This window comes from Nomascus leucogenys, chromosome 22a (assembly GCF_006542625.1).
Source record: "Nomascus leucogenys isolate Asia chromosome 22a, Asia_NLE_v1, whole genome shotgun sequence".
NCBI classification, from domain to species: Eukaryota; Metazoa; Chordata; class Mammalia; order Primates; family Hylobatidae; genus Nomascus; species Nomascus leucogenys.
In genome coordinates this window covers 73,441,567-73,465,860 of record NC_044402.1, presented here as the reverse complement: position 1 = coordinate 73,465,860, position 24,294 = coordinate 73,441,567, and the positions used below count along the sequence as shown (strand labels likewise).

At 38.3% G+C, this 24,294-nt stretch overlaps 1 protein-coding gene across 2 annotated transcripts in view; it reads right to left on the bottom strand.

Moving 5' to 3' along the window:
• Positions 1–24,294, bottom strand: part of MAP3K20 (mitogen-activated protein kinase kinase kinase 20) — a 194,546-nt gene that overhangs the window by 157,221 nt on the left and 13,031 nt on the right. For both annotated transcript variants that reach the window (XM_003253722.3, XM_003253721.4), the window contains exon 2: positions 21,987–22,179. In XM_003253722.3, coding sequence (XP_003253770.2) covers positions 21,987–22,145 — 159 coding nt within the window. In that variant the 5' untranslated portion in view covers positions 22,146–22,179. The remainder of the gene's footprint in view (positions 1–21,986; positions 22,180–24,294) is intronic.

Below are 24,294 nucleotides of genomic sequence, written 5' to 3'. Positions count from 1 at the left end.
GAAGGAACCCTCCCTAATTCATTCTATGAAGCCAGCATCACCCTAATACCAAAACCAGGAAAGAATATAACCAAAAAAGAAAACCACAGACTGATATCCTTGATGAACATAGATGCTAAAATCCTTAACGAAATACTTGCTAACCAAATCCAACAACATATCAAAAAGATAATCTACCATGATCAAGTCGGTTTCATAACAAGGATACAGGAATGGTTTAACATACACAAGTCAATAAATGTGATACACCACATAAACAGAATTTAAAGAAAAAAGTGACATGATCATTTAAATAGATGCAGAAAAAGCATTCAACGAAATCCAGCATCCCTTTATGATTAAAACTCTCAGCAAAATCAGCATAAAAGGGACATACTTGTATGTAATGTAATAAAAAGCCATCTATGGCAAAACCACAGCCAACATAATTTTGAATGGGGAAAAGTTGAAAGCATTCTCTCTGAGAACTGGAAAAAGACATGAATGCCCACTCTTGCCACTCCTCTTCAAAATAGTACTGGAAGTCCTAGCCAGACCAACCAGACAAGAGAAATAAATAAAGGGCATCCAAATCAGTGAAGAGGAAGTCAAACTGTCACTGTTTGCTGATGATATGATTGTTTACCTTGAAAACCCTAAGGACTCCTCCAGAAAGCTCCTAGAACTGACAAAAGATTCAGCAAAGTTTCCGGATACAAGATTAATATACGCAAATCAGTAGCTCTTCTATACACCAACAGCGACCAAACAGAGAATCAAATCAAGAACTCAACCCCTTTTACAATAGCTGCAAATAAAATAAAATACTTAGGAATATACCTAACGAAGGAGTCAAAAGCCTTCTATAAGGAAAACTACAAAACACTGCCGAAATAAATCATAGATGACGTGAACAAATGGAAACACATCCCATGCTCATGGATGGGTAGAATCAATATTGTGAAAATGACCATAATGCCAAAAGCAATCTACAAATTCAATGCAATCCCCATCAAAATACAACCATCATTCTTCACAGAATTAGAAAAAACAATTCTAAAATTCACATGAAACCAAAAATGAGCATGCATAGCTAAGCAAAAAGAATAAATCTGGAGGCATCACACTATCTGATTTCAAACTATACGATAAAGCCATAGTCACCAAAACAGCGTGATACTGGCCCAAAAATAGGCACATAGACCAATGGAACAGAATAGAGGACCCAGAAATAAATCCAAATACTTACAGCCAACTGATCTTCGACAAAGCAAACAAAAACATAAAGTGGGGAAAGGACACCCTTTTCAACAAATGGTGCTGGGATAATTGGCTAGCCACATGTAGGAGAATGAAACTGGATCCTCATCTCTCACCTTATATAAAAATCAACTCAACATGGATTAAGGACTTAAACCTAAGACCTGAAACTATAAAAATTCTAGAAGGTAACATTGGAAAAACCCTTCTAGACATTGGCTTAGGCAAGGATTTCATGATCAAGAACCCAAAAGCAAATGCAATAAAAACAAAGATGAATAGTTGGGACTTAATTAAACTAAAGAGCTTTTCTACGGCAAAAGAACAGTCAGCAGAGTAAACAGACAACCCCCAGAGTGGGAGAAAATCTTCACAATCTATACATCTCACAAAGTACTAATATCCAGAATCTACAACAAACTCACATCAATAAGAAAAAAACAATCCCATCAAAAAGTGGGCTAAGGACATGAATAGACAATTCTCAAAAGAAGATATACAAATGGCCAACAACCATATGAAAACATGCTCAACATCACTAATGATCAGGGAAATACAAATCAAAACCACAGTGTGATATCGCCTCACTCCTGCAAGAATGGCCATAATCAAAAAACAATAGATGCTGGCATGGATGTGGTGAACAGGGAACATTTCCACACTGCTGGTAGGAATGTAAACTAGTACAGCCGCTATGGAAAACAGTGTGGAGATTCCTTAAAGAACTAAAAGTATTTAACTTCTTTGCTATTGTTTTGAATTTCCTCCCGTAGCTCAGCAAATCAACATGGCACGTGGATACATATGTAACAAACCTGCACATTGTGCACATGTACTCTAAAACCTGAAGTATAATAATAAAAAATAAAAATAAAAAAAAAGAACTAAAAGTAGAACTACCATTGGATCCAGCAATCCCACTACTGGGTATCTACCCAAAGGTAAAGAAGTCATTATTTGAAAAAGATACTTACACACACATGTTTATAGCAGCATTGCATCAAAAACAATTGCAAAATCATGGAACCAACCCAAATGCCCATCAATCAACGAGTGGATAAAGAAACTGTGGTGTATATATATGATGGAATACTACACAGCCATAAAAAGCAATGAATTAACAGCATTTGCAGTGATCTGGATGAGACTGGAGGAGACTATTACTCTAAGTGAAGAAACTCAGGAATGGAAAACCAAACATCATATATTCTCACTGATATGTGGGAGCTAAGCTATGAGGACGCAAATGCATAAGAATGATGCAATGGACTTTGGGGACTTGGGGGAAAGAGTGGGGGCAGGGCGAGGGATAGAAGACTACAAATATGGTGCAGTGTATACTGCTCTGGTGATGAGGCACCCAAATCTCACAAATCACCACTAAGGAACTTGCTCATGTAACCAAATACCACCAGTACCCCAATAACTTATGGAAAAAAAAAATTTTAAATTAGCCAGGCATGGTGGCACGTGCTTATAGTCCCAGCTACTCAGGAAGCTAAGGTGAAAGGAACATCTGAGCCCAGGAGGTCGGGGCTGCAGTGAGCCATGATCACACCACTGCACTCCAGCCTGGGTGACAAAGCAAGACCCTGTCTCAAAAATACATATATATATATACACACATATATGTATAACATATATATTTATTATTTATATATATAAAGTTGTATTAAAATAACTTTCTGTTTAAAGTTAAAAAGATAATTTTACTTATTTCCTACTTATTACTAACTTGACTTAATAATATCTTAAAAGGAAGAGGATCATTAAACATTCCTTTGGGGGAGACAAATACATCACGTCCCATCCCCCAACTAGGTTGCCTAATCTACTAGGAAGGATGAGAAAGACATTTCTCATCTGCAACTGCATCAAATGGGAACCCAAACTGAAAGACGGTTTTCATTTTTCAAAAAATTACAAGCCTTAAAGTATGTTTCTGGAAACATATCATATTAGCATTTTATGATTGTAGACAATTCAGCTATGTGAATTGAAAGAATTCTACAAACGGGCTCAACAAGAAAAGTGAGAAATTTAGGAAAACTTTTTGTTTGTAGACACAAATAGCCGGCCCTTCTACCTGGCTCCAGTGCCCTTCCACAGAGCAGAGAAGGTCACCATACACTCTCTTTTCTAAACTCTCCTCTGAATGAAAGAGTTAATGGGGAATCTATCTCCCTCTCTCTGCAGACCCTGCTAAGATAAACAGGTGTGAAATACTTCTTTCTTTATACACAGTTCTTAAAAAGGAAAATTTCTTCTTACTCAACTTGACAAATGTCTGTGGGTAGACATTCCAGAGTCTTTATGGGTTTACTAAAACAAACAGAAAAAAAAAACCACCATAATAAACGGAAAGACATATTTCAAATACCACCCAAGTATTGGTTTCATGTATTGGTGACAAGTACTGGTTTTCACCTACAGAGCATATACAGATTTCTCCCCTTTATAATCACCAGATGTGGAGAGAGCTATAAACAAAGGCAAAATCCTAAAGCATTATTGCTTAGTAACCAAAAGTTTTATTTGTATTCTTACAGAATACTAAAGGAAGGTGCCTAGTGCCCAGATAAATTCAAGTTACATTTAACTTAAAATGTCTACAGTATTTCTTCAGCTACCAATTACGAACTGGAGAAACTCTGAAGTAGAATTAATGTTTACTTTATACCACATATCTGCTGAGCTTCATGATAGCAAATAAATTTGGAGAAAGAAAAAAGAGAAGTAAGGAGATTAAAATTCTGGGCCATCAATGATATTCTAGGAGAGCTGAGGCAGAAAATATCAAAAGCATATGAGTGTACTTTCAAGGCACTTTGCATGATTGAAAACTCAACAGAGGGGTGAGCTGCCAATCTGTACAAAACAGACCAATTATAAAGATTTTTTACTGTCTCTGTCCCACAAGTAAGATTCCATGCCTTTGGTTAGTTTTGTTGTTTTGTTCTGATTATAAAAATAGAATGTGCTCACTGTTGCTGATTTGCATTGCCATACAAAACTCCTAATACATATGCACATGCACTTTTCCAATTTTTGCTTACAACAAATTCCTAAAAGTGAGGATGATAGGTCAAAGGCATTTCATTTTAAAACTTCTGTCAATCTTTCAAACTGTCTTCTGGAAGGCTTACCATTTTAGACTTCCACCAAGAAAGCGTTATGCCCATCATTCCATTCCCTCACCAGCTATAAGCGTTTCAGTCCTTCTCATTTCTACCAATCTTATATATGGAACAATACCTCCAAATTATTCTATGATGCAATCATAATGATCTGATATAACAATGATTCCTAAGTGAGAGATCTCGATTTCCAGAGGACAAGGAAGGGGACAGGACATGTGTAATTAAAAAGAGATTTTTAAAAATCCCAGTTTATGCTGGGCGCGGTGGCTCACGCCTGTAATCCCAGCACTTTGGGAGGCCGAGGCGGGCGGATCACCTGAGGTCAGGAGTTCGAGACCAGCTTGACCAACATGGAGAAACCCCATCTCTACTAAAAATACAAAATTAGCCAGGCATGGTGACACATGCCTGTAATCCCAGCTGCTCAGGAGGCTGAGGCAGGAGAATCGCTTGAACCTGGGAGGCAGAGGTTGCGGTGAGCTGAGGTCACGCCATTGCACTCCAGCCTGGGCAACAACAGCAAAACTCCATCTCAAAAAACATAAAAAAATAAAAATAAAAATCCCAGTTTATAACACAAAATATAGTAAGTAAATGACAAAATATTGTTGTCTGGTGAGAAAATTTTTTAAAAAAGGATGAGAAACCACCATAGAGAACAAAGATTTTTAAAGTTTAGGAAACGTTATACTCTAGGATGATGTAAATAGCTAGTTATCTGTAAGTCTTAAAAAAGCAAGTTATGCTGAAATAGTGCTAACAAGCCACAGGGGAGAGGAGAAATCTCGAATATGTTCCGACTGTCTGCTGCTGAAATCATAGCACTAACCGCCACAGGTACACGCACTGAGAGCTGAGTAGGAGCCAGGCACTGTGCTGAGTATACTTACCCAGATTACCTCACGTGGTCCTCACAATAGCCTTATGAAGTGAACTCTGTTATTATCTGCATTTTATAAAAGAGGAAACTGAGGCTTGGTGCAGTCACTTTCCCATAAATCTAATAAGTAGTGGAGAAAGCATCTGAATCTACACCTGTCTGAAGCTAAAGCCCAGGCTCTTAAACACGAAGCCATATTGCTTCCTAGGAATTAAATGCCTCCATTTGCAGCCCAAGGCAGAAGATGTTATTTAAAACATGTATTTTATTTTAAAACATGTAAATAGGCCAGGCACAGTGGCTCATACCTGTAATACCAGCACATTGGGAGCCCGAGGCAGCTGGATCACCTGAGGTCAGTTCGAGACCAGCCTGGTCAACATAGGGAAACTCTGTCACTACAAAAATACAAAAATTAGCCGGGCTTGATGGTCCTCGCCTGCAGTCCCAGCTACTCAGGAAGCTGAGGTAGGAGGAAGGCTTGAGCTGGGAGGCGGAGGCTGCGGTGCACCAAGATCACTCCACCGTACTCCAGCCTGGGTGACAGACCCAGACCCTGTCTCAAAAAAAACCAAAGAAACAAATAAAAAAAATACATGAAAACCCATTCTACAGTTTTCATGAATGTTTTGACTGCCATCTTTGTCAACAGATTGATTCCCCATTAAGGACATGCTGGCAAGAAGTTTTTAGTGGTTTTAGGTTTCCTAGTTTCTCAATAATTATCTTCTTCTCAGACACTTATCTGCACAGAGTCACTGACTAATTCCAGATTACACAAATCACACTACCAGAAATTAAGATGAGTCTGTGGAAAATCCCTTCTGTCATTAAACAGATTTTCATAGGAAATATGCTCCTCTCCAGGTCCAGGTCCAACTCCTGAGGCCAGATGAGGCCTAAGGCTACCCTTCCTCCCCTGGCAGCCAGGTCATGACCACCTGCCCTGAATACTCCAGGACTAGGCTCTGGGTGTGCTTATCCCTGTGCAGGTCAGCACAAGACAACCGGCTCCGGCTGTCCCCTCACCTCTCATGCCAATTCCTACAGGACCACATGTATTCTAGCTGGATCCTCCTCCCATCTGTTCTCAACTCCTGAAACCCTTGCACAAAGCCCCTCTATCCTGAACCTCTTCTCTAAACCTTCCCTTGCCTCCTCTGTCCGGAGCCTGGCCCTCCCCGGCAGCCCTCGCAATAGCTTCTGTTCTGTCTCTTGGCCCTTGCTCTGCAGAGCCTGGTGGGGAGCCCCTCATTACCACCTCCAGACAGTACTCTTTCCTACCACCTCCCAAAAGCTGAATCTTCTGTCATGAGATTGCATCATTCATGAGCCTTCATTGTTGCTGTCATGTACCAATCCCTAGTTCACTCCCCTGTATCTTAATGATTTTAGCCCCAGCTCACTGTCACTTTGTCCAATTACTATTCCTGTCTGGGTGTGAGAATTTCCATGCACTTACAAGACCCTCAGACACCTGTTCTTTCAAGTCTTTGAACTCTTCCCCTGCAACAGTCTAGTCCTTCACTCTGCCGCAGTCACAAATTCCTTTGGTCATGACTCAGGAATTACCCATAACTACACCTCTCTACAATCCAAAATCCAGGCCCCCCACTTGCTGACCACCACTTCCTGTATTTCCAGCTTCCTGCCTCTAGCACCTGAACTCCAGTAATCCCTTGACCTATCATTACCTGTTCCTATACCTTATGAGTGTCACACCCTTCCCTGAAGTCTTCCCTCCTCAACTAGCCTAAATTCCAGGCCAAATCACAGAATCCTTCCCCTGCAACCATCCTCAGCATCATGGTTCTACTTTTCCTTCACTGTACTCAGGAAAACCACAACCCTGAAGAAATCCAATTCTCTGTTTACTCCACCCTTGCCATTGTTGAGCTGAATATGGCTGAAGAAAACACACAACCTGATTGCTTCTCAGCAACCATACTACATTTCCCTAGTTCAGTGGTTCTCAATTTTTTTGGTATAGACATTAATCATTCCAGCACCAGTTCTAGAAAAGGTTACCCTTTTCCTCACCGAATTGCCTTGGCACCTTTGTCAAAAATCTATTGATCAAATATGTGTGAGCCTAATTCTGGACTCTCTGTTCGGTTCCACTAGTCTAGCTACACACAAATACCACACTATCTTGACTACTGTAGCTTTATGGCAAACAATCAAATAAGTTTGTAGTACAAGTTCCCCATCATTACTCTTCGTTTTCATTTTTCATTACTCCAGGTCCTCTTCACTGCCATATGCTTTATAATCTGCTTATCAATTTCTACAAAAAATTAAAAAAACTGGCTGTGTTATGATTTGGGATTATATTGAATCTTCACATCAATTTTGGGGGTACTGACATCTGAATAAAAATATTCTGACCCATAAATGTAGGATATATTTCCTTTTTAAATGTATTCACTAATTTCTCACAGCAATGTCTTACAGTTTTCAGTGTAAAGATCTTACACAGACTTTTGTTAAATTTATCCTTCAGCATTTCGTTTTTCTATAAATAGAACTTTGTTTTAAAAATTATAGTACATAACATAAAACTTACCAATTAAACCATTTTAAGTGCATAATTCAGGGGCGTTAATTACACTCACACTGTTGTGCAACTCTCATCATTATTCATTACCAGAATTTTTCCACCATCCCAAACAAAAATTCTATACCTATCAAACAATAATTCCCCACTCCCTCTCTCCCGGCCCCTGGTAATCTCTATTCTACTTTTTGTCTCTGAATATTGCCTATTCTAGGTACCTCATATAAGTGGAATTGTACAATATTGGTCCTTTTGTGTTAGGCCTATTTTTACTTAGCATACGTTTTCAAGATTCATCAATATTGTAGCATAGATCAGAATTGTATTCCTTCTTAAGGCTGAATAATAAATATTGTTTATCTGTTCATCTGTTGATGGACATTTAGGTTGCTTCCAAGTATTTCATATTTTTATTGCACTGTAAATGGTATTTAGATGGCAGATTCTAATTGTTCATTGTTTGTATCAAAAAAGTACTCGACCTGCTCACAAACCTGCTCCTCTCTTGATTTCCCTTGCCCCCACGCACATCCTTCCATCTCCTCAGTGCAAAACCTCTGAGACGTCCTTGATTATTTTCACAGCCCATGGCCAATCAGTGAGCAAATCTGGTTAACTCTACCCCAAATTCAACCACTTCTCACTGCCTCCACTGCAACCTTCCTGGCCCCAGACACAAGCATCTCTCACTGAGATTACTGCAGTAGAGCCATAACTGGTCTCCTGTCTCTGTCCCATGTAATCTCTTCTCAACAGAGTCTCCAGAGTGGTCATGTGAAAATGTAAGTCAAACCATTTCATGTCACTACTCAAAAGCATTCAACTGCTCCTTCCAATTTAGGTCAGAGGCTCTTATAATTGCCTACAAGGTCCAAGAGCATTTGGCCTCATTGCCTCTCTGGCCCAACCTCTTGTTTCTCCTCCATCACGCACTCCACTCCAGCTACGATGGATGGCCCCCTTGCTATTTCTCCAACACAACAGGCATGCTCCCACCTGCCATGGGCTTGTCTCTGGAATGTTTTATCCCCATGCATAAAAAATTCCTTCAAGTTTTTACTCAACGTCACCTTCTTAGTGAGGCCTACCCTGACCAACTCATTGACGTTTGAACCCTAGTCCCTCTGGCACTCCTGATCTCCCTTACTCTGCCCTGTTTTCCCCTTATATTAATTAAAATAAACTTTTTATTCTAGAATAATTCTAGGTTCACAGAAAGGTTGCAGAGATGGTACAGACAGTTCCTCTCACCGTTTTCCCCTCATGTTAACATGCTGCATCACCAGGGTGTATTTGTCAAAGCTAAGAAGCCAACATTGATACATGACTATGAACTAAACTCCAGGCTTTATTGACATTTCACTATTTTTTCCACCAACATCTTTTTTTTCTGTTCTAGAATCCAATTCAGGATACCATATTGTGTACATTCATCACATCTCCTTATCTCTCATGGTCTGTGACAGTTTCTTAGTCTTTCCTTGTTTCCCAAAACCTCAAAGTCTTGAGGAGCACTGGGGCCAGGTATTTTGTAGACTGTCCATCAGCTTTGGTTTGCTTGATATTTTCCTTATGACTAGACTGGGGTTATGGGTTTAGGGGAAGAAAACCTCAGGGGTAAAATGCTTTTCTCACCAAATCGTATGTGGGATACACATTATCAACCTGACTAATCACTAGTGTTGCTAGCCCTCATCACTTGGTTAAGGAGGCATCTGTCGGGTTAGCCCACTGTAAAGTTACTAACTATTCCTTTTCTATACTTGAATCTTTGGAAATGAATGACTAAATTTAGCCCCTAGCCCTGGCAGGTATAGGTCTTATATTTTCTAATGTGTTGACATACCATTTATTTTCTTATTCCCCACATTTGAAGGTAAACTCTAAAAAATATGAATCCTTGTATCTTTTATTTACCAATGTAGTTCCAGTATCTAGAATAGTACCTAGCATGTAATAAATACTCAATATTTGTTGGATGGCTGAATTACAGAAAAGAAAGTTACCTCAGAATCTGTTCCGGTCACAGTTTCCTAGTGTCAAGTATGCACCTCCCCACCTAGAAAAATATGTGCTCAGGAAATAAATCAGGTATGTAGAGTTACCTCTTTCAGTGGTATCTGCAGTTCTATTATGGGAAACAGCCTTAAAGAATAAAGTTACAAGATAAAATTTGAGGTGTTAGCAGTAGGCTTGAATAGAGAATCTATGTAAAGTGCTTAGAATAGTAGCTGTAAATAACAGAAACTAAAGAAATGTTAATTTTCTTCTATTTCCTCACTTTACATTTAGGTGAGAGAGATTTCGGAGACACAGAGGGCCTTCCTGGAACTTCAAAACATGCTTATTTTATCTGCTAATAATCTTAAATCCTTTTTGAAACAAGGCCAGAGTATAACTTTTTAACACTCCATACTCCCAAGTCCATTTAATATTAATTAATTTGATCTCTTCCTAAAATCTGCTCTTGGTCTGGCCAACATTTGAAGTCAGTATATCCAGAATCAGGATTTCCCCCAGAGCCTCACTGGTCTGAGAGAGGTGTCCTGGCCTTACTGCAATCCCCAGGCTTCTTTGCACATAAGGTTTTTCCCATGGAAGAATGCAAGCCACACTTAGAGGCCTAGGCTTTACTGTTTAGTTACGAAGACATCCTGAGGTTTTAGGGAGAAAAAATCCCTCACTTTCACAACTTTAAAGATTTGTTCAGCAGCGGATGCTCACTAAGCTTTGTATTATATTTTAAAATACCCACCAAGTGATTAAAATAAAAATGAGTATATATTTCTTTTTATATTCTTTTTTTTCTTTTTGAGATGGAGTTTTGCTCTTGCTGCCCAGGCTAGATTGCAATGGTGCGATCTCGGCTCACTGCAACCTCTAATTCCTGGGTTCAAGCGATTCTCCTCCCTCAGCCTCCCGAGTATCTGGGATTACAGGCACCAGCTAATTTTTGTATTTCAGTAGAGACGGGGTTTCAACATGTTGGCCAGGCTGGTCTCGAACTCCTGACCTCGGGTGATCTGCCCGCCTATGAGTATATGTTTCTTAAGGTAGATTCTATGTTCCAATAATGGAAGCAATTCAGTTTCCAACTAAAGGAAGCAATGCTTGGCATGTTTTTAAAATGTCGTGAGATCAGCTGATTTTGTACATTACTTGCTGAATACAATCTCTGGAAAGCAGAGCTGCCATACAGTGTCCTCCCTCTTTAACAAACATTTTCATACTTACCAGTGCTGCTTCTCTAATGCACCTAATTCTGCCAAGCATTATTTTCTTGAAGAACAGTATCAGGGATAAGAGTCATATTTTCAAGTCATTAAAATTCTGGCAGTCTCATTTCATTTAGGACACCTTAATTTTTCTCAGGTCATGAATCAGTGAACATCTGATATCAGCAGGGCTAAGAAAAAGCATCTTGGATTCCTTTTTGGGAAATATGTTCAAAAACAAACCAGATAAGAACCACGGCCAGCAGTTTCTAGCTGCTATAGAACAGAACCTTTCATTCAAAGACAAAGTAATTTATTAAGAACTCAAAAAATCAGCCAAACATGGAGAAGAAAAGGCTATAAAGTAGGGTAGGAATGGCAAGCTGTATTCTTTTCTGAAGATTCAACAACAGTGAAACCTTTCTGTAAATCTTACAAAGAAGTGAAAGTTGAGATGTGATCATTATGTTTATTATTCTTTTCATTTATATCCTATCCATTATTGACTGCTTATTGTGGACCAGGTACTGTGTAGAGTCCAGAAAGTACAAAGATCAATAAGGTACAGATGCCATCCTCTAGAAGCTGATACATGGAAGAAGGTAAGATTTGTTGTATATGGCCCCGGAGGCAGGGATGAGGAACAATGGCTGGAAGTTACATTATAAAGGACTTTCTAAGAAGCTGTTCCAAACTAGAGCAGACTGCATCTCATATGTCATCAATGGCAGTGTTCAAACAGAAACTGGATGTCCTAACCAGGAATATGAGTCAAGCATCAGTGAAAAAAAATTGATAACATGGCCTCTATTCTTGGGTAGTTTCATGTCAGTGACTTCCCATCTTCACTACAGAACACAGAAGAAAATTCTAGGTACTTTTTAAATATTCAAGTGAGATAATTCTATTTTTGAAGACTAAGAGCCAGTCATCAATTTTGAAACTATCTGAAAGAAATACTTAAGGGCTGCTTTTTCTCTCCTCCAATTTTTCAATTTCTCAATTCTCTATATTAGGCTTTGAGTTTCTCAGGAATTGAATTCATGCTATATACTATTTTTCTTCTAATAGCAAGAGCCTAGCTTTGTATAACATCAGCTACTCAGGCTGTAACATTTTTACTGAAATACGTTAATTGGTTTTACTTCAGCATAATATTTTCGGCATGGCTATAGAACAAATATTAACTAACTGAAATGTTTATTGCTCAATATGCTGAGATCAATAATACTTTAATGAAAAGGTGAAATAACAGTTGCAATGTTTCTCATAAGGCAAACTGAAAATAATCTCCATATACAGGTAAATAAATTATCTAACAAAGCTTTGAAAGGATTTTTAAAATTTTAAAAGACTAAGTAGCAAAAATAAGAAGGATTGGGGCTTTGGCTTGCATGGTCACACTAACCATCTAAAAAAAATCAGTGGTGTTTGTCTTAATGTAACTACATTTCACATAACATGGTAGGAACATTATTTATAATTCAGGTAATTTTCCAAACTCCTCTCGGTCCTAGGAGAAGCCTTTCTGGTGGCTCTTCCTCATTGACCTCTCTCCTAAGGTTTGAGTTATCTTCAGACATATCAGTAATACATGTTACTCATTTTATACATTTATTTGCTCAACATGTGTCCAATTTCCTTTATCACCTTTATAGCAGTTCACCTTGGAGTGTCTTAGATTACAAGCTCCCAGTAACAGAAATGTCTGGTAGAAAAGAGCAGAGTGATAGATGGCTGTTCAACATATACTTCTGGATGATGACTATGTTAATTCTCAAATAAAATGATCCATTATTTTAAATTGCTTACTCTCTAATTCAAAATGATGATTTATATATGTAGCCCAATGTTAAAGCACTGCACAGTGACATGTTTAAAATTCCTTAAGCAGAAATGGCATGCCAGTCTAAAAGGCACAGAAGCAAGGGCATTTATAAAAACCAGACATCAGGAACCCTAGAGCAAGGGCAATACCTAAGAGTTTGTTACTATGTAGGTGAATGCAAGTGTGTTACTGTACTTACAGTGACACGGTAAAGACACATGAGTTCTACCTTCTTCACAGCTCAAAGCAGAGTAAATGAAGAAAATGTAGGTATGTCAATATGAGATACATTTCCTAGATGAACAAAAATGAGAGGGATGTCCACTGCGACACAATACCAGGTATCAAGGAACAAATACTTCAGTGTTCACTGGGAGCAAAGCACAATGGCAGGTGTTGTGAGGCTGGCAAGGAAGACCCATGTGAACGATGCTGTTTATGTATTAGGCAGGCTGCTTAACTTCCCTGAGCCTTAGTTTCCATCAAATGCAGATAATAGTCTTATAAAGTGACTGTGAAGAAGAGGGCAATGGTGTAAAGCCCTTCACCAAATTCAGGCTCACAGTGGTAGCAGTACTAGGTAGAGTGATGATGACTAGTCTAGTGACAGCATAAGCTACAAAGACAGTCCTGCCCTCAGAAAGCTCACGACAGGACATCAAATGTACCACACATGCGCTTGCCCATTGTATTCACACTGAGTCTTGCCAGGCTGTCTTTGCTGCTAACTGTATTGGTGGCATCTGATCCCTTCTCAGCATGAGGCCTAGATATCAACTAATTAACATTTTCACAAAAGATGACATCTAGCTGCTGTTCTGACTGTGGGGTACAATTGTGAAGATGTGAGTGATCGTTAACAGTTATCCAAGTCTTCATGCGAGTCAAGCATTCTTCTACATACATTTCACATGTATGATCTCATTCAATCCTCTCAACAACTCTATGATGTGGGTACTATCATTAGCCCTGCTTTTCAGATGAGAAGACATAGCATGTTCACATGAAAACTTAGGTGGCAATTTCTCACTGGAATGCAGAGTCACAGGCAGTTTTAACCATCGGTCAAATTAGTACTATGGGTATTACGTGGTATAAATTCAGAAGAGAAAGAGAAAATATGTTTGTATGACTGAGAATGCTTCATAGAGAAGGAAATAATTATAGCTGAAGAATGGGTAGGATCTGCCCAGACAGGGAAGACAAAGGTATTACGAGTGAAGGAAAGAATGTAAACAAGGCTACAAAAATTTAAAAAGTAATGCAGAAGAACGGTTGGACAGGAGTGGAGAGATCGTGTCAGAAAATAAAAAAAGACAAAATAAAACAGCTGAGTGAGAGGGCTTGCACCTGTAATCTCAGCCACTTGGGAGACTAAGCTGGGAGGATGGCTTGAGCCCAGGAGTTCGAGGCTAGAGTGAGCTCACTGTACTCCGGCCTGGGGGACAGAGGGAGACCCTGTCTCAAAAAAAAACAACAACAAAAAACCACACACAAAAAACACAAAACACAAAACAAACAAACAAAAACAACGGAAGGAAGGAAGGAAGGAAGGAAAAAAAAAAAAAAAAAAAAGGCTGGAAAGTCAGATTAGCACCAGTATGAAAAGGGGCTGGAATTTGAAAGTATTGGCCTGAGGTTTCATGTACATTTGCCATTCCTAAGTCAGCCTTTAGTTTATTATGTACATAGGTGGTTATCTACAATGGGTGAAGTTAAGAGCCTAAAGGCCTCTAAGAGCAAAAACCTCTCCGCCACCTTTTGACAAGGTACCCAAAATTCCAAACTGAAGTTATACTGTCTATATTTAGCATATGATTGGCTAGGTACAATATAAGTAGTGGTTCTCAAACTCTAGGGGACATCAGAAACAACTAGAAAGCTGGTTAAAACACAGATTGCTGGGCGCTACCTCCCAGTTTCTGACTCATTTGGTGTGGGGTGAGGCCCGAGAATTTCTATTTCTAACAAATTCCCAGGTGATGCTTAATGCTGCTGGTCCAGGGACCACACTTTGAGAACCACTGACCTAAGGATAAAATCCAGAATGAGTAAATTCTTACTGGGGAGAGAAAAATTTTATATGAGATTTATTTATTTTAATAACTCACAAAGGGACTCCTGAGTGAAGGGGAAGAGACCAGGCATGTGGAGATGCTATAACCAATATTCTTCAGCCATAAAAGGGTACATTTGAAAGTACAGGCTGAGTATCTCTTTTCCAAAATGGCTGGGACCAGAAGCATTTGGATTTTATCAGATTTTGGAATATTTGCATATATACAATGAGCTATCTTGGGGATGGGACCCAAGGCTGAACATGAAATCAGTTTATGTTTCATCTATATCTTATACCTGGAGGTAATTTTATACAATACTTTAAATAATGCTGGGCATGAAACAAAGTTTTGACTGCAACCTGTCACATGAGGTCAGGTGTGAAATTTTCCATTTGTGGTGTTACATCAGCACTCAAAATGTTTGAGATTTTGGAGCTTTTTGAATTTCAGATTTTCAGATTAGGGATGCTCAACTTGTACCAACTTAAAATGTTAGCTCTGGTATAGTTAAGAAATCTCTCTCCATGCTTAAAAATACCAGTGGCCACTCTTGAGCACCGCTTTGGACAAGTTATTACAGAAACTATGCCAGAACTCAATAGTAGTTGTCAAATGTCTAAGATACTTAATTTTTATTTGTATTGGTCCCATCAATATACTTAAATATTGAGAGGATTTACAAAGAAAGTAAATGTGGCATTATTCTTCTTTATTGTGTTTGGGGCAGGGGGAAATATTTAAAATAGCACTTATAATTAAAACAAATTTAAAGAATTTATTAATAAAAAGCAACAGAACTGCATAGAAAAGAAGAAGGGTCTCCCTCCTATGAGCTAATAAAGTGATAACATTTGACTAGCCTTCCATAAATCACCAAACAATATCATATTGATTAACTGAGTATAATAAAAGCTTTTTATTTTTTGCTCTTGGTTCTCTGTCAATTTCAAGATTATACTTCCTATTTCACACAGACATTTTCCCCTTTATATAAAAATTATTGATAGTTCCTATTATTATAACCAGTTTGACATGTTGATCTTCTCTCCTTATCTATAAATATTTATAATGTGGAATAAATTTGAAACTTGAATTTATCTGGCTTCCAACATTTCTAAAGCAGTGAAATTTGGTAGGATGCTTTTTTTTTTTTTTAAATAAGGGTAGTGGTGTCTTACAAAAGCCAAGACAGATGAAGAAAAGGCCCTGTATATTACCTCTTAAGGATTCTGCTTCCTTTTGATTCAATTGAATATCAACAGATTTCAAGTTAACATAAAAGCTGTCAAGTTCCCATCTCTTCCAGACAGAAAAAAAAAAATACTATGTACAGACATATCTTGTTCAATTTATTATCAAATATACACAAGAGTACAATTAAGTTGCTGTGATTGTGTTTTGTTTTTGTTTTGTTTTTGAGATGGAGTCTCACTCTGTAGCCCAGGCTGGAGTGTACTGGCACCATCTTGGCTCACGACAACCTCTGCTTCCCGAGTTCAAGAAATTCTCCTGCCTCAGCCTCCCGAGTAGCTGGAACTACAGGCGCCCGCCACCACGCCTGGCTAATTTTTGTATTTTTAGTAGAGACGGGGTTTCGATCTCTTGACCTCGTGATCTGCCCGCCTCGGCCTCCCGAATTGTTGGGATTACAGGCGTGAGCCACTGCGCCAGGCCAATTAATTGTTTTCAAAAGTTAACATTCAAGCTGATGAACTCTTTGTCGTGTTGGGAGTGTTCTCCTCTGGGCAGTAGCTGTAAATAGGACATTGCAGTCACAATGTCTTTCTGCACCACTTCTACTCGTCCCTTAAATTTCTGTCTAAGCAGTTCAATTTGATCCCAGCTCATCTGGAATTCATCAAAAAGATACAATAGTGGCTTCCTTTCTTACCTTTGGTGTATATGCTTAAGATCATATGATTTTCTCCTATTGCAAACACTTTTTAAAACAGAAATAAATAGTACACTGTAAGTAAATCTGCAAATAATGTAAACAAGCTAAACTGAGGTCTTGCACTACTATGGAAAAGCGATATGAAAGTAAACATTAAACACTCTACAGCCACATATTGAGAGTGGAAAATTAGTGTTGTGTGATATGCTAAGGAGGTTTACAAAACTCAATTCACTAGATTGGCCAGGTACGGTGGCTCACGCCTGTAATCCCAGCACTTTGGGAGGCCGAGGTGGGTGGATCACGAGGTCAGGAGATTGAGACCATCCTGGCTAACACGGTGAAACCCCGTTTCTACTAAACTACAAAAAATTACCCAGGCGTGGTGGCACATGCGTGTAGTCCCAGCTACTCAGGAGGCTGAGGCAGGAGAATCGCTTGAACCCAGGAGGCAAAGGGTGCAGTGAGCTGAGATCACACCACTGCACTCCAACCTGGGCAAAAGAGTGAGTATCAAAAAAAAAAAAAAAAAAAAAAGGAAAAGAAAAAAAAAAGAAAGTGACATAGATTGTCACAGCTATACTTTTTTAAATTGAATTTTTCTGATTGTAAAAGTAAATATGTGGGTCATGTGGTATTTACATTTCTCAAAACTTGAGGTAAATTTTACTCCAGAAGAAAACAAAACTGCAAACACATACTGAACTCTAGTAAAAATATACACGATGAAGTGTTTAAGGAGCACACTGATGCCTGTAACTTACTTGAAATGTATCAAAATGAATTAATAAATGGAAGGGTAGATAGCTGCATACACATCTTATAACGCAAGTATTTATATTAATGATAGGCACTAGATGGTAGGTATGCAAATATTTACTACAAAACCTTTTCACCTTTTCTTTATGTTTGAAATTTTTCACAATAACATGTTGTGGGGAAAAGAAATGTAAAATCATCATAGGAAAATACCAAAAACAAGGTACTGTATAAAAAAAATAAAAGCACCATACAGACACAAAACCTATACCTGGGATCATATTGTATATAATGTTTTGTAACTTCTTTTCACCACTTAGCACTATACAATGAGCATTTTCCTTGCTTTCTAAATGTTCTTCCAAATGGAAGATAAATCAATTATATAGCTGCAACATAATTTGTAACTTCCAATTCTTCCTTGTTACATATCTGAGAAGAATCCTATAATTATATCCATCTTTCTGCACATCTCTGATTGTTAAGTCCCAGAGTAAGATTCCTGGCCCAAAGAAGTAAACATTTTAAGATTCTTGATACATTTTGCTAAACTCTTCTCCAAAAAGGCTTACCAATTTACATTCCTAATAGCAGTGTATCACAGATGCTAGCTAACCAGACCCATGAGTTTACATTTCAAATTAAATGCTTTCATGAATAAAATTTCTCTATAACCATAATTTCTGTCAAAAAGACAATGTTCTTTTTAAAAAAGTCTAAAGTAAACAAGCCCAGTACCCAAATCTTGGTTCCTAAATAATATACTCCAAAATCAGGTATATTGACTCAGGGCTTCTCCAAAACATGGCTGACTCCAGGAATGAGACAGGAACTAGACGAGCCTAGTACATCTTTTTGTGCCTGAAGTAAGAAAATCATCAAAAAATGATGGCGACATACCAAAAGGACACAAGAGCCAGCTGGAAAGAGCTCTTACTTGCTAAATTTGGGATAATTTAAGCATGAAAATGAATAACACTAATGGATTATAACATTCTGAATTCCAAAAAGTCTTTAAATATACAATCAAACAATAAATACATGAATGAATGGTTGAATAAAGGAAGAAAGGAAAAAATAAGAAGGGCAAACTCACTTATGCTAGAACTTTTTACTTTCTGCACAGTAAACTGTCATAGTACTATTTGATCCAAACAAGAATCATCAATAGATGCTAAAAACATTAGTAAATGTTTGCTGATGAAAGATATTTACTTAGCTTCAAAGTATCTACCAATAGCTTAATTATTAATTACAAAGGAAAAATAGGTATTTTCTTGTACTGTGGAGAAATTGGGTAAACCCCCCTTAACTAAGCGTTCAAAACTAACATCATCAATAATGAGACTAATCAACATCACAAGACACCCATTAAGACACACCAAGGACACACGACCTATGTAGTTTTCCTGCCAAAACTACATAAACTCTGACTAGGCTGGGGGCTGGGGAGGAAATCACATAAACCCCAAATGAGGGACATCATACAAAACACTTATCCTATACTTTTCCAAAATGTCTACATCTTAAAAGACAGAGAAAGGCAGAGAAACTGCTCCAGATTAAGCCGGGCTAAACAGACATGTCGATTACATGCAATATATGATCCTGGATTGGATCCTGGGTTGGAAAAATTGCCATCGAAAGCTCGCATTGCAAAAGTTGGCAAAATGTGAATATAGACTGTATAACAAGTAACATTATTGTTATCATTGTTACATTTTTTGAATTTGTTAATTGTACTGTGGTTGTTTTGGGAGACGCTGAAGTATTTAGGGATAAAGGTGCATGGCATCTGTAATGTACTCTCATGGTTCAGCAAAAATCATATAATATATATGAATACATATAAATCAATAATATAGAGAGAAAAAGAAATGTAAAACATTACTAAATGGTGAGTCTAGGGGAAGAATATAATGTACTAGAGTTCATGGTAGTATTCTTTTAATTGTTCTCTAGGTTTAAAAATTTTTTTAAATAAAGTTTTAAAGAGCTACAGAGATTTTAAGTAAATACAGTCTTTCTTTTTTGTTTTTAAATAAAGTAGTATTATACCCACTAAAACAGAGAAAAGTAGTACATACTCACTACACTAGAGGTCTGCAAATAAAGTGAAAATAAATAGTCTTCCTTTCTCCTCTCACATAAACAAAGTTAGAGTTTGGTATATATTTTCTTCACATTTTGCTAAGTTTATAGAACATATATTTAGCCTAATATTAAGTCATTCTTAAAGAGTCACATGAAATGAGCTGCGAACATTTTATTAAGTGTTCCATTGCTTCTAAAACTCATTGGCAAAAAACAACCAAGTGACATGGAACTGGATCTATAAATTTGGAAATAATCCAGGGCTTATTACCTTTATCTCATCACTTAGAAAACACCTAGCCAGAAGCCAACACACATTTCACAAAGCATAACAATTATTTACATAAGAAATGCATATTTCCTTGCTAGTAACTGTCAACTCCTCGCCATAACTTTTTACGTCTTAAACTCATGTTGTTCCAGTACAAATAGGGGTTCTTTGCCATAATTTACTATGTGTCTTTATCACTCATAATCACTGACTAAGCCCCAAAGCAAAAGTGGAGGTTTTGTTTTTCCTACTTATAGATTTATGAGTTATGCTCTTACAGTTTACTGGAATCAACTCAATTTCTGAATTATCTACATTCATGTTAAATACCTGCACGAAAGCAGGATTTGGCAGTTTCCAATTCCTGCTTTCACTCCTGCACTTTCCTATGTCATTTTCCTGGCTCTCCCAAGAATAGAAGAAAAGGTATTATGTAGGTATCCTTGGGGAGGGGGGAGTGGAGTGAATGGGTTACAACTAATATTTTCCTATCAAAATCTGTTTCATGTCATAAAATCTTTCTCACATTGAACAATCATATAAGAACATGTTCCTTTTACTAAAGTTGTACAATCTAAAGCTAAAATATTAGCATATATATAAATAACTGACTATAAATGGATGCAGCAGGTTTAGTTTTCTCTTCGTACCTGGTCAATTAGAGGTTTCAGAGCTAAAAACTAAAGAACAGGGGGTTCTAGCCTCCTGGATTTCATTTGCCCCTCCTGGGGCAGCTTAATACATTTCGCAAAGCTCTATTTCCCAATCTATAAAATGGGGACAATAATGCTTCCTATAAAGGACTTAATGAATTGATCGGCTAAAAGGGCTAGGTTCGGTCCAAGGTAAGACATGGATTTATTACTTGGCTACTATTAAAAATTTTTGTTGATCGAGAAATGGGGGAAAGGGAAAGTGACTTATACCCAGTACCTTTCTGTTTTGTGTACGGATGGGCTTTAAAAGCTCTCCTTTCTTAATGTCTTCCAAAAACCTATAGATGCCCCAAGGCAGAGATCTCTCAGTCCTTCTAACCTGGCTTCAACAATTGGAAACACAGCTGGTAATCACACAATTACACAGCACCGCTGGGAGGAAACTCACAAAGTGCTACCATTTGGGTTTCCTTCTCTAATCAATTGCTATGGTTCACTGGCAGCAGTTAATGAAAAAAATGAAATCATTTACGGAGATTAAAGGATATTTATGGGCAAGTTCACTTTAAAAAGATATTGAACAATAATTAGCCAAAACAGGACATAAACAGAAATGACCAAAACCAGCTCCAGAGGGTCGCTACTGAAGTTATCAATGCTGCTGAGTCCCTGCCGTTCAGCTCTGCAATTACTTTTATTCTCATGATACCAAACTGAATGTGACAACCATGTTATATCTCATTCCTGAGAAGGATGACAGTTCAAAGAGCTCTGAGCTCATCTAGGACCAGCACAAATCCCAGGCTCTGAAAGCCAAGACCCTTTTCTGATTTTACTAGGAGGACAGGTCTCTGTCTGGCACCTATTAATTCTATATAATACAAAGCCCATCACTGTTAGCCTTAAGTAGAGTGAAATCCAAGAAACAGGTACTGCATATTTCAGTTAAAAAAAATAGTGTCTTTTATCTTTTAAAAGACAACTGCTTATGACCAGAAGTTCAAGCAGAGAAAATGGAAAGGGTATTAAAAACTTTACACATTACTCTTTACTGACCCCTCTTGGCTGCCCAGGGAAGAGAAAAGCTTGAACCCTGGGAAGGTCTGAAATCTCACCTCTGCCTCCAGGAGAGCTCAGAGAACATTTGGTCTTTCATGCCCTGGAAAGAAATCCTCTTACTTCAGCTGACCCCTAGTAGAACACAACCCTAAAGCACACGCTGCAATAATTTCTATTTATGGGGCTCCCAGAATGGAAATTGGGAAACAGCCTCGTGGATCAGACCCAAAGGCCTTGCTAGGTCCCTTGCAGCCCTGTGACCCTCTAACTCGAGGTTGAAAAAGCTTACATAAATGGTATCGTGACTGTTTCTGTCAGCTGGAAAAGACCTTACCTCTTTCTCTATTTTGAGGAGCTTCTTTACAGCCACCTCCTTGTCCTGTGATATCCATTTGGCTCGATAAACACTCCCAAAACTTCCTCCACCGCAGTTTTCAAAAAACTGCAAGTCATCAAATTTAATTTGCACAAAGGAGGCACCGAGAGACGACATCTCATAATGACAAAGTATTATACTTCCACAAAATCTGCAGAAAGAAAGAAAAAGAAAAGCTGAATTACAAATATATTAGGCTAAATCCTCTGAATCCTACTTTAGATAATATATCATGAACGAGTTCTGTGAAACTTCCAGAAAGTCATGGTGACTTAGGAAGAAAAAAAGCAAGATTATAAACAAATCGAAATGAAAACACTCACCCTGGCAGCCCACGCAAAATTCAACAACAACCTGCCCAGACTTTGAAACACAGCTGTCCACAGAGAAATGGCTCAGATATCCCCCAGACAAAACCTGCAGCAGCACTTCCTACCCATCCCAAGGAGCTCTGCCGAAAGGCTACTGTGTCACCAGGTCTCCTATCAGGAAGCCCTGACAGACGGGAAGCATGCTTTCCACAGCAAGCTTGCATAGCTCCCCTGGCATCTGAGGCATGCCACTTCTCCACGCTGGACTCACTTCACACAAAATATACACAACCTAAGCCACTGAGCATCCTGGTACACGGACAGCCAAACGGCTGCAAACTGAACACGCAATCAGTGTTTAGACTCCAAAAACAAACTTTCAGCTTAGGGATGACAGAAAAGCTGGACTGTTTGCCAGAAGTGGCTCTCTGGACTGTATACTGTAACAAAACTTAAAGAGTAGAAAAAATTTGCCCTGGATTACAATATATTAAGTCATCCAAAGAATACTGCCAAGGACGTTAAAAAATATTATGCTTGTTTCCAGAGAAATGTATTACCCCTCCCAGAGATTATTCTAGTCATCTTTCCTATGGTCTAAGGAGTTTTACTATTCTCCAGGTAAGTGGCCATTGTTAACACCCTATGCCAAACCATAGATTAGTGAGACTTAAAAACACAAAAACTGGACTAAAATTGGGCTAAAATTTTGAACCTACATAAAATGCTTAAAAATGGTGGATAAAAAAATTTGTGTACTATTTTATCCCGTGTGCACCATTTTATGTGGCTTATACTATTCTTGCAAAAAGTATAAACCAAAACCTTATGAGGGACAAATCTATATTTCTAGGACATTCTACAAAACATCTGGCCTACGCTCCTCATAATTATGAAGGTCATGAAAGTTTTTTTTTTTTTTTTTGAAGAAAAACTTCTAGCATAAGGAAAACTTAAACACAATGACTAGGCTGAGTGTGGTGGCTCACGCCTGTAATCCCAGTACTTTGGGAGGCTGAGGCAGGTGGATCACTTGAGGTCAGGAGTTCAAGACCAGCATGGCCAACATGGCAAAACCCTGTCTCTACTAAGCATACAAAAATTAGCCGGGTGTGATGGCAGACACCTGTAATTCCAGCTACTTGGGAGGCTGAGACACGAGAATTCCCTGAACCCAGGAGGTGGAGGTTGCAGTGAGCTGAGATAGTGCCACTGCACTCCAGCCTGGGCAACAGAGCGAGACTCCATCTCAAAAAAAAAAAAGAGAAACATGATGACTACATATAATTTATGATCACTGGATTCTGGATAAAAAAATCTATAGAAAATATTATTGGGATATTAGAGAAATCTAAGTATTAACTATAAATTAGATTATATTATTTTATCCATGGCAAATAATGGTATTTTTGTTTTATAGATGGATGTCCTTGGATGTATTGTTTGGGAAATGCATGTAGCCATTTTAAAGTATGATGTCTATAATTTACTTTAAAATGGTTCATTCCTCATCCCTGTCCCCCAACACACACACCCAAAAAAGTACATAGGAATAGAGAGAGGGAGAGAGAAAGGAAGTGTGCCAAAACGTTAAGAACTGGCACATCTAGGTGACAGGTATCTGGACATTTTACTACTCTTTCCATTCTTCTGAGTTTTTTTTTTTTTTTTTTTTTTTAAATAAAAAGGTAGAAGGGGTTGGTTTGTATCCATATAAACTGGCAACATTTCTCCATAAAAAGCCTGGGGCTCTGCTGAGTGAAGTGCAAAGGCAGCTCAAAGATCTTAGCATGCAGCTGGCTAGCCATCCCATTTCAGGAAAACCAGGTCACTGAAGAATGCTTATTTCTCACATGAAGTCAAACGCTGCTCTACTTTGGGGAGAAGGCGAGAAAGAGGAAGGGTTATTTGTTCATCCTCTAAAGTTTAGAAGATACACTCCACACAAAAATATG